The sequence below is a fragment of the Sapajus apella genome, unplaced genomic scaffold (genome assembly GCF_009761245.1).
Source record: "Sapajus apella isolate SASKATOON/1434 unplaced genomic scaffold, GSC_monkey_1.0 scaffold2, whole genome shotgun sequence".
Lineage (NCBI taxonomy): Eukaryota > Metazoa > Chordata > Mammalia > Primates > Cebidae > Sapajus > Sapajus apella.
Window position 1 is genome coordinate 49,660,551 of NW_022436942.1, and position 11,161 is coordinate 49,671,711.

Sequence of the window (11,161 nt, forward strand, 5' to 3'; positions counted from 1 at the left end):
ACGCTAGTAAGTGCCAAAGCTGGGATTTGAACTCAGCAACTTTAGCTTCAGTGTTAGTGTTCTTTACCATTGCGTGATGCTACTCGACAATGAAAATAATCCCTTATGATTTAAAATTCTTCGGTGACTTTCAAATTGTTCCTAAGGATTATAATCTTGTGGAAGTCTTCCTTTCTACCTTGTGCTGCTAAATACTTTTAATCTTTTATATGTTTCCTTAATCATTGTTTCTTTAGGGAAATATCTCAAATCTCTATGGTTAGTTTCTTTGCAGCATGCAGCTCTCTGTTAATAGCATTTATCACATATAAAATTGTACCTATTTTTGTGATTATTCAATTAATTTGTGTCTCACCCACTGTAGAATAAACAATAAGCAATATTATATCATCTGTGTGTAGTATAGTCCTATATATGGTACTCAATAAATACTTAAATTTAAAGGAAGGAAGGAAGAAAATTCTTAGTGTTGAAAAGTTCTCAGAGAAACATTTCACACCAATGTTGCTTCCACATTAGGACTCCATTTTATGCTCTTCCTCTTGGGTCATCACTTATTCACTGTTTGAAGAATTCTGGAGATGTAACTTTTCTCTACCTCAAGAAAAGTTACTTCCATTGCTGGGTGACTTGGAACAACTATTGGAAAATTCTTTCTTAGCTAGATCCAAAATATGACTTCTTATACATTTTACCCATATGTTCTACTCTTCATTTTGAGGCTTCCTGGCATATGTTTTGTGCCCTTTTCAAATGGCATGTTTTCAAATATTTAAAGATATTATGTTCCCCTTCACATATTTTTTCTCAATCTAATCATATCTGATTACTTCTGTTTTTATGACATAATTTTTGTAATTTTATTTGTGTGCCTTGAGGTCATTTAAAACATTTTTTCTTTTTGTTAATGTCAATTGATTTATTACTTTCAGCCAGGATTTTAAAAACTGTGCTCAAAGTTTGTTGATTGGTCCTCCTTCTTCATCCTCAAATACGTTTTGGTGTAAAAATAATAAGTTTGGTATAAGGCCATAGTAAGGACTGGCTCTTCGTCACTGTCAAATAAGTTTGGTGTAAAAACACAGTTGCACATTATGTTGTTTTCTTGGAAATTCACATACTAAATTTCTGAGAGGCTTTGAAGTAAACTATTGGACATTTTTAAACTACTGTTTTACAAACAAATATAATCATTTTTCTGTGGAAATATGCCTTATTTTATATGATTTTTAAGAATACTGGTAGGAAAATGTATATAAAAGTATGCATTGATCTTTATGGAATATAGATTGCTTACAGCATATGCCTGTAAAGTCAGAAGGCTAATATAAAGAACATGGTACTTTGTTATTTAATGAAATTCTGTGTTTTTTTTAATTCACAAAAGTCAGAATATTATGTCAAGTGATTAGAATACAAATTTTTTGTGTTTTCTTGAAGAAAAGAAAAATGAAGGTAGGATTAACATATCTGAATATATTTATGCCAGAAAAATGAAAATAATTTTTATTATAACACTTTTTTATTAAAATACATTCTTAAATGAAGCTTGTTAATGATGTCTTTGAAATACTCTGTTTTGTTATAAAGTATTCAATATTTTTATTTAAAAAATCCAAAAAAACCACAATCAAATATAAAGGCTGCACAATTTGCAGTTTAAGTGGATTTCAAATGTTAAAACACTAAGATTCCATGAGAGACGTATTATAATAAACATAAAATTCAGAACTTATAAGAATATAGTGTGCTATATCTAAAAACAACAGCTAAAAGAAATGGTAATGAAGTAGAAATGATTGCTGTTTCATTATTTAATATTAAATAACAAGAATTCTTTAGCAATGAAGTATTTGATTCATTCCATACCTATTCTCAAGCTAAATGTCAAACTTGTACCTCCAACAGCTTCTTAGCAATCTGCATTTATTTCATTATGATTACAGTCAAGAAATATCTCATTTTCTTCAGATCTTTCTACTCCTGTTTTATTATTGCATTTATGTCATAAATTATACTCTCTGCATAAGTAATTTTGAACATATGCAAATATGTCCTTTTTATTGCATAACCATATAATTGCATTAGTGTTAATAATCTATGGAAGAGACCAAAAAAATATCTATCTTTGAGTTGATAAACTATCTTAACTCTGTGTCTGTTTTATTAATTAAAAGAAATGCAAATTAATGCAGGTTGTGCAGCATGTAACTGGCAAAAGCATATTTGAATAGAAGAAATATATTGCATCAATGAAAATTTGTGCCAAGAGCAATGGGGAATATGACTTGTGTCCTAAGCCTATAAATGGTAACCACATTTCATGTCAGAAACATTAGCTCATTAAACTAATTTTAGATTTGGTGAGAATGTGTTTAAATAATGACAGCCTGAAGAAGTCTGAAGCAGGTCATTAAAGCCATCGGGATTGGTGGTTTGATTTCATTTCCATCCAGACGGAGGTAGCGAAGATGAGGTCCATAACTGAAGAAATCTCTTTCTGCTGGCAATGTGGATGGACTGGGACATATTACAGAGACATTCACACCTATAGAGACAAAGAGCATAAATGAATGAATTGGAACACAAGAGAAACTAGCAGTGAGAAGACCAAGAAACTAATGCCACAGTCCTTTGGAGGGCTTCCTGTCCTAATACTTGAAAATAGTGGTTATACTAAACATTTGCATCTGTGAGAGAGTGTACCTATCTGTTTTATAAAAGTAACCTGAAACAAATGTTCAACACACTTATAGTCATCTCAGTCCATGCTCTGCTATTTAGTATAGAGCATTCCTAAGGAAATACTGTTAAGATCTATGATAGAAACAAATGTGTATAAGACATCTCTTGTTTTCTAAACTTGCAGGTAAGAGAAAGCACATTTAGATTGCTGTAGGATAAGACAGGTAGGATTGAGGGCAGCAGAGGTGGAGACAACAGTTCAGACTTGGGAGTGAAACAATGGGTAAGTACAAGAGTGGATGTATGTATGGATGGGTGGATGGATGGATAAATGGATGTATGTGTAAGTAGAAAATCAGTCTAATATAAAAAAAATGCTTGAAAATTACCTTAAAAGATGCAAAGTAGTGTGCATAACACGATTTTAAAAGTATGATTAACATAACTTTACATAAGCAATACAGAAAACAATCTTGAGTCTTCATCTTTAAGTGTATTTAATTGGAAACAGAAATTTTGCCAAGAATTGAATTACAAAGAACTCAAGCCAGAAAACATACTAGCAGCATTTTCACATGGTTAGGATGGGAGTAATTGTGCACCTGCCTTGGATCAAAGCCCTTGGCACCAATGAATATGATGAAATTTAGGAACACCCAGGAAAGAAGGCCAGTTAAACTAGGAAAATTTAGGGAAGTCTGTAATATCTGATTTTAACCATGAATCCATATATTGCCTTTAATTCCTTTTCAAAACTATTCCAAGCAAGAAATCTTCCCTGATTGGACCAACTTAATTTGGGCAATGACCCTCCTATGTGACCTCTTGTTTTATACAGATTCATATTGTAGTGAATAATTTTATGTTTCCAGCAAGGTTGCTTTGCTTTGAATTTATGTCATTTTGTGAAATGAGCTTAATAAATATAATGACTCCTTTGCATAGCAGTTTAGTTGTTATAAAGTCAAGCTTTCTTTTTTTATATACGTTCAAGTATCACCTTATCATCTCACAGGCTTTATCAGGCAATATTATTATTCTTCCTTCCTGGGCATTTGTGGGAATTCTGGTTCAGGGAAGTAAGGAAATGTACACAAGATATTTCAGCAAGTAAGTGGCAGAGCTGAGACCTGGCCTATTCTTTCTATTTCTACACTGGATCTCATGCCCAAAAGAATATGTCCCTTTCAATGTACAATCCCCTTATCTTTATCGATCTCATGTCCCATAATCAATGGATGTCTGAATAAATGGATATAAGAAATAAGTATTCTAAATTTAATTAGATTTTCATAAGTTAATTACAGTTTTTTTATCAGAGAACACCAGAAAGTAATTCAGTTGAGTAAATAACATTTTTACCTAATCTTAAGCCCCTGAAAGTTTTCAGAAGAATAAATATTTCCATCACATTGCTTGAGACAGGTTCATGGTCTTATAAATTTTGATGGCTTTTCATAGAAGAGGTATGTTTCTTGGAAACCACTTTTTGAACAACTAGAGTAGATTATGTGGCAAGAAGAACAAAGTACTTAAACAGTTTTAGCACATTGTGTTATGTCAATAATTCTATCCAGGGAAACTCTTATATTTATTTTCTTAAATATAGAAATGACAAAATTTAATATCTACATTAAAAAGTAAATCACTAGATTTCTCTTTGTTGCTGTTCTACTGATAGAATATTTTCTAAATTTTTGTATTCATGAAAATGAAGGAAAGTATTGTTATTATACTGTAAGAGTGGAAAAAACCACTTTAGGATCAGCTTGTGGCTATTGCATTTACCCTTTGTCCTTGGGCAAATATCCTTCCCTAACTGATTTTCCATTTCTCTTTCTTCAGAAATTCCTAACAATATCACACAAGGTTCTTGCAAGCATTAAACAGTAGTTCTCAAATTGTGAACCAGCAATATCAGTACTATTAATACCTGGAGACTAAACTGTGAGGCCCAACCTCTGACCTAGCAAGTCAGAAATTTTGGGGTTGGGACCCAGCAGCCTAGGTTTACAAGGTCTCCAGGTGATTCTGATGCACACTAAGATCTAAGAACAACGGACAAATTAGAAATCTATGAGAAATACTTTGATAAAACACTAAAATGTGGGTCTATACTACACCCCTAAGACTCTAAGATTATAATCTAGAGTCTTATACTTCTCAACTGTGTTTTAAATATTTCTACTTCTCTCCTAAAAACCCTAATTCACAAATGAAATGCTCAGAATGAAATGCCTATTCCATAAGCAAGGGCTCTATGTGGAGTCACTTGATGTTAACTTCCTATATCAATTTTCTGTGGGGCTTTTAAGGAATGTACTTGTAATATACCTGTAGAAGCACAGAACACTCATCAGGAAAAATCATCTATTTAGGTCAATATCATTGTTGTTCTATTTGGTTCAGCAAAACAGATTCATCTCTTACAATTTTTTTTCTGTTGCATCTTTTGTTTTTGACTACAGGGTTAAACAATATGTTTCATCACCATGGAAAAATAACCACTGTGGTGGCAGGCTGCCAATTAATTCCTGGATTGTAGGCTCAAGTACACTGTTATTTGACTCCCCCCACCAAAAAGAAATCTTGAATAAATGAGAAGTACCCAGTGGAAAAATAGTCTGTTCTTATAAATGATATGTTTATGTGATTATTTGCTTAAAAAAACTTTAGTGAGTAATACCCGGACAGCATAGCCTTTTGACAGATTATCTTTGTTATTCTCTTACAAACTATTCTGACTGAAAGTTACTTTTGGAATGCATTTTCTTAGGTTGTCCTGGATAAATCTCCCCAAGGTGATTTTTAAAGGGTCTACTCTGAGGTTGAAGATGCATAGATAAGTACCAGGCTAGGCATAATACCCCTGTGTCTGAACCCATTTTTATACCAAGTCCAGCCTGGTCTCATGCATAATTGTGAAGAAGCCAAATTCGTCTTCAATATTTCCAACATCTGCTTTCTATAATCACTTTTTCTCTTGATGGTGCCTTTGCCTCCATAAACTTTGCATTCATCTTTCATTCCCTTATAAAAAGCTTTTTTCAGGAAAGGAGAGGGTATTCTATCATCTATTGATTGCCTGTAAGTCCCAAGGATTTGCCAGCTACCAGAGAAATTTGTTTCGATTTTAATTGATAAAGCCTTAAAATATAGTACTGGTTCTAAGGTGTAGTTCCAGAACATCAACTGGAAAACTGTTAGAAATGAAAATTCTCAAGTCTCGCTCCAGATCTATTGAATCAGAAATCCTGGGGGTGGATTCACCAGCCTTTACACACTCGTTTGAGACTCCCACTGTTATTAGGGGAGCTTAATTAGAGACTCCAATTAGGAGAGTTTCAGGCATCAGCTGTCATAGTGATTAGGCCAGAGATGCCTTCCTAATGCCTCCTAAATCATATTTTCTTTATTACTAGTCATAAGGTTGTTTGTGCCTGGTAAGATTTCTTAAATAAGCGTACCCAATGAGGCAGATATATTGGAATTTCCCCGAGTAAAAGAAAATAGAGACATTTAGTTTATTGAGTAGATAATAGCCCTTTGTAGATGACTCAAGTCCACTTTTTAGTCTTCAGTTGAAGATTTGAACTTCTTAGTTCATTAAGTCTGTCTGTGAGTAGACAAGATTTAATATTGTAGAAAATATTTAATATTTTCAAAAATCGAAAATACACTAAAAATCTAAAGGAACATTAGTGGAGGAGGGTGCAACACAATTGCTCTTCTTAATGAAGATAAAGATACATTTAATGACCATGAGCCCTTTAGTCAAAGACATACCCTTCAGGTTACTTACTTTTAATTTTGTTATGATCAAGGTGAAGGTGCTGCAGATGAGCACTGATTCGGGGAACCTTTGTTAGTTGATTGTGTGACAGTTGAAGATCTAGAATTGATGATACATCAAAACCTCTTGATGGGAGACCTGCATCTGATAATTTGTTGTGATTTAGTCTCAAAAAGGCCACTTTAGGAATCACATTAAAGTAATTTTCTGGTATTCCTTCAATGGAATTATTGTCTAAAAACAATTGCATTGTGTTGGCTGGTAATCTTGGAGGCATATTCTTCAGGGCATTCTTGGCCATGTTTAGCTGCATGAGGTTCTTGAGTCCTTTAAAAGTGTCTCTTTGAAAGGCATTGTCCACTAATTTATTGTTCTGTAGGTCAAGAAGGGTCAGGTTCTCCAGATTGCTAAAGGTCCCTTGAGGAATTCTGGACACCTTATTTCTAGCTAATTGTAATTGTTCTAAACTTCTTGGCAATGGAGAAGGAACCTCCTCTAACTCATTATCTTCTAGAAATAAGAAGAGCAATTTCTTCAGCTGGCTTAGGGCTCCTTTTTCAATTCCATAGTTGGTTATTTTGTTCTTGTTTAGATTTATCCATCTTAGTTGGGTGGCATTCTCAAATGGCTTTTCAGGAATGGTTTCTATCAGGTTGTTTTGAAGATAAAGATACCAAATTCTTGAAGGAATAGCTGGAATTTCTTTGAGACCTCGATTTTCACAATACAAAGCAGTAGGAAAACTAGGTGGGCAGAAACATTCCATGGGACATTCGAAGTCATGAATAGTCCAATCTTCTGAGTCATGTACCTCATAGACCTGCCTCACGCTTCTAGTCCACACAGTGTTTGTTATGAATAACACCCACATGATGACACAGATTGTGCCTGCCATGATAGCACCTACAGAAAAAGGAATACAACTGTTAAATATTTGAACATCTTGACCTTTAGATAATTTTATACATCAAAATGATCTGTAAACATTGCTTCTTCATGGAAGCAGTGAAAATATATCAATATTTCATATACAGATATTAATTAATATACATTAGTTAGTAGGCACTATGTGCAAAGTATTTTACAAACATTGAGAATAATTCACCAACCTGTAGCTTTCTGGTTTTAACCCAATCACAATAAAAGCTGAGCAGTGGAAAGAAAATTTTAGCAGTTTTAGCAGTTCTAAATGTTTTTCCATTTCAAGCTTTTTAATTTAAAGAACTGAACTGAAAGCAGTAGTTGAATATGAGAGTACAAAAAAGTGATCTTTTAAAATCTCAAATTGGGAATCTGTGTTGTTCCTGAGAGGTAGACATATGCTTTTACTTTTACCCCTAAATGAGGAGAACATCTGGATGAGATTTCCTAGGTTTTTTGGCCCTTGAACCAAAGGAATGAAGAGATCAAAGAAAATTTTAGCACTTTATGGCGAAGGAAGGTTCTAGGAGCTGAAGAAAAGTGTAATTAATCTGTTATTCTGTAGCTCAATTTCTCAGGTAAGTTTTTTGAGTGTGGGGGAAGATGTCTATAATTTTAAGCATACAATTAAGTTGTTCAGCCAAGCTACTGAATTGTAAATTCTCTCTCTCTCTCTCTCTCTCTCTATATATATATATATATGCACATATATAGTTTATTATATAGAACTGAATACATTGTGATGTATATCACAATTACCTGAGTATTATATTCAACGATGGCATTATTATGGTTGATAAAAAACAAAAAACATTTAGGATACAGGTAAATTCTTTATATTCATATTATCAGCGTGTATAATAGAAACTAAGTTAGCACTTATTAATATTTGATACATTTAAAACACATAAACCCTCCCATTGATCATCAAAGATTATTGTTACAAATAATTGTTTTAACAGGAAATATATATAACATGTATTTTAATCATTTATTTATAGCATTCATGTTACATATATTTATATATACATATATATCAGTAACATTCTGACCAATGTACATTTAGTGAACTGACTGATAATAAAACAAAATAAATTTTACTGATTCCTTAGGAAAAGATAAAGTCAGCTTCATTTATGAAATGCTGATCATTGAATTTTGCCATTAAATTGCAGAAAACAAGTGCAGAGCTGCTTCTGCAAGCTGTCAAATTTTCTAGGATTGCAGAACGCTGCTCTGGCCATGTTCCAGCAGAGAGACACTACATTTTTTTTTCTTTTTCAGAATAGGATTTTGGTTTAGTTATTGAAGTTGGAACCCTGCATCTATTGAATAAGTACTTTGCATTCTTAACTTTAAGAGTTTTTAAAAGTGCAGAATAGTTTACCTTGCCTTCCAGGAATACACCGTTGAGTCCTGTGTCTGAGTCTGAAGTTTGCTAAAAATCAGTTAGGAGGAAAAAAAAATCTTTTATGAAAATAATTTGTTTTTCCTTTAAGCTGTCAAGCCTCCTATAAGAAACAGTGAAATCTATTCGAACCAGTCACCATGAACACTTTTGATGTATTGTTTCCTCTTTGACAGGGCTTCAGAAGACTGCTTACCTCAGCCTTCTTGGATCTTCTTCTCCCTTTTCTATTGGTCACTGCTTGTACATGGTAGTGGACTGACCCAGTCTTCACTGTCATGTTTTTATGAATCCTCTGTAATATATATGCACTAGTAGATCCAAATTTAACCCCTCCAACAACCACAGAATCTCAGCGCCTACACAGTCCAGCAAAGGAAATTCTTACTTTAATCCTAAGAACCCATAACAAAATTTCTAGGCAATTTTCATTCCTAATTCACAGTTCAATGCATTAGTACATGTTGTCATGTACTGATATCTAGACCTTATTTACCAACAGGCAAATAAAGGCAGTTTTAATTTCAAGCACGAGAAAAAGAGATTTTAAAAGATTTTGAAACATTTTCCCCTAGATGATCATTTTTTAAAAATTAAATACAAATAAAAGCCAATGTCTTCTGTTTATATGGATTTTTTTTATCTGTTTCTGATCGGAAACAGATGCTGTAACATTATTTGATTAAGAGAAAAAGAAATAGATACATGTATTTGAAAAATGTAAAAGTGATATCTGAAAAGGACACCTGATTTGGGTGCTAACCTTGGTATTACACTTTGTTTAAGAGAAATAACTTTTGTATCTCTATTTCCTATTATATTTCTTGTAAAAATATATTCCAATTACCTAGTAAGGTGGCATTTTTTTTATTCATTATAATATAACATGTTTTGCATATAGTCCCTTATGAGACGTTCTGTTACACTGCTACTTTTTTCTTTAACATATATCCAACTACTGTGTCCTCCGCTTCTGATATTCGAGGGAAAAAAATATTATGCTTCTCAAGAACAGACAAACAAAAAATATCTCATTTTTAGGCGTTATTCTGTGGATTGATTGTTATGCTTTTGTTTTTCCAAATCTCCCTTATTCTAGCTTCAGTGAATGCTATATGACTCATTTAACAGCTCACATGAGTATTGTCAAAGAGCACCGTGAGAAGGAGCGAGGATTAGATTCAGGGGACCTTTGTGAAACACCTCATTCCTCTCTACTAACCATAGGAAGGTCAATTAGAGTTCATTTTTGTCATCTTCAGAATAGTAATGTATCGCCTCACAGGGTTAGGTCTAGTTTGTTTTAAACGATCACAGAAATAATAGCCTTACTTTGGAATTAGCCCTACACTCTCAACTGGAAAATGCGTTTATATTTAAGGGCTTTTACAGATTAAGATCCTACTCTGGCATGATTTTTTACTAATCCTACAGGCATGTAGGTATACTCACATCCCATTTTAAGAAGACAACCAAGAGTTATTTGCTTTCTCACAGCAATTGTCTCCCCTGTCTGTTGCATTTTTTTTCTCCCTCTCTCTTCTTTTTCTAAACCCTCAGGATTTAAACAACAGATGATCTTCAAATCTGCATAGCCCTCTTCCAGCTATTCTCTTATCTGTCCATTTTTTTAGGGAAACTCATTTTAGTCATTTTGCAATTTTCTTACACAAATGTTGCTACATGTTCATTGTAGGAAAATTAGAGTAGTGTAATCTATTTCCTGTTCACCATTCCACTCATGATCTGTCAACCAAAATATGACTTCTAATTTTGCTTCCCTAAAATTGTTCTGACAAAAAATCAGCAATGATCTTCGTATTTAACAATCTGCTGAAGTCTTTTAGTGTTAAGCATACTTGGCCTTTGACAATACTGACCCACCCCTTTTGATAAATGTTTCTCTTAGTTGCTCTGACATCACTCTTTCCTAGTTTTTTTCTCCCCTTTTCTGGTGACTTCTGTCTGTCTATATCCCAAAGCTCTATTTCCTCTTTCTAACATGATTTAAGAGCATTTCGAGCATTTAAAACCCTTTGAGATTCTGTCCTCTGCTTTATACTCTTCCTGCTCTATACAAATTTCCTGTATGATTCTATGGTTCTAACCATCTCCACCATCATGAGAATTCTTGAGTCTGTCTCTGTAACCCAGTCTCTAGAAGAAGACCTGCCTTCCAATGTGTGTATATATCTGCTTTCTAGACACTTCCTGTTGTATGCCTCAAGGGCGTATATGTAAAATAAAATTACCTATCTCCCTTTACTTCTTTTTTTTTTTTTTTTTTTTTTTGAGACAGAGTTTCGCTCTTGTTACCCAGGCTAGAGTGCAATGACGCCATCTCGGCTCACCGC

The 11,161-nt window shown here is 33.5% G+C and overlaps 1 protein-coding gene across 2 annotated transcripts; it reads right to left on the bottom strand.

Annotated features, from left to right (window-relative positions):
• Window positions 1-1,500: 1,500 nt before the first annotated feature.
• KERA (keratocan) lies at window positions 1,501-9,076 on the bottom strand. Of its 2 annotated transcripts, XM_032297479.1 has the most exons (4): window positions 9,004-9,076; window positions 8,787-8,837; window positions 6,488-7,381; window positions 1,501-2,548 (listed from the first exon to the last, which is right to left on the bottom strand). In XM_032297479.1, the coding sequence occupies exons 3-4, from the start codon at window positions 7,371-7,373 to the stop codon at window positions 2,376-2,378; spliced, it is 1,059 nt and encodes a 352-aa protein (XP_032153370.1). In that variant the 5' UTR covers window positions 7,374-7,381; window positions 8,787-8,837; window positions 9,004-9,076; the 3' UTR covers window positions 1,501-2,375. The 2 variants fall into 2 exon arrangements, with proteins under 2 accessions (XP_032153370.1, XP_032153376.1); XM_032297485.1 differs by lacking the exon at window positions 8,787-8,837.
• Window positions 9,077-11,161: the final 2,085 nt, after the last annotated feature.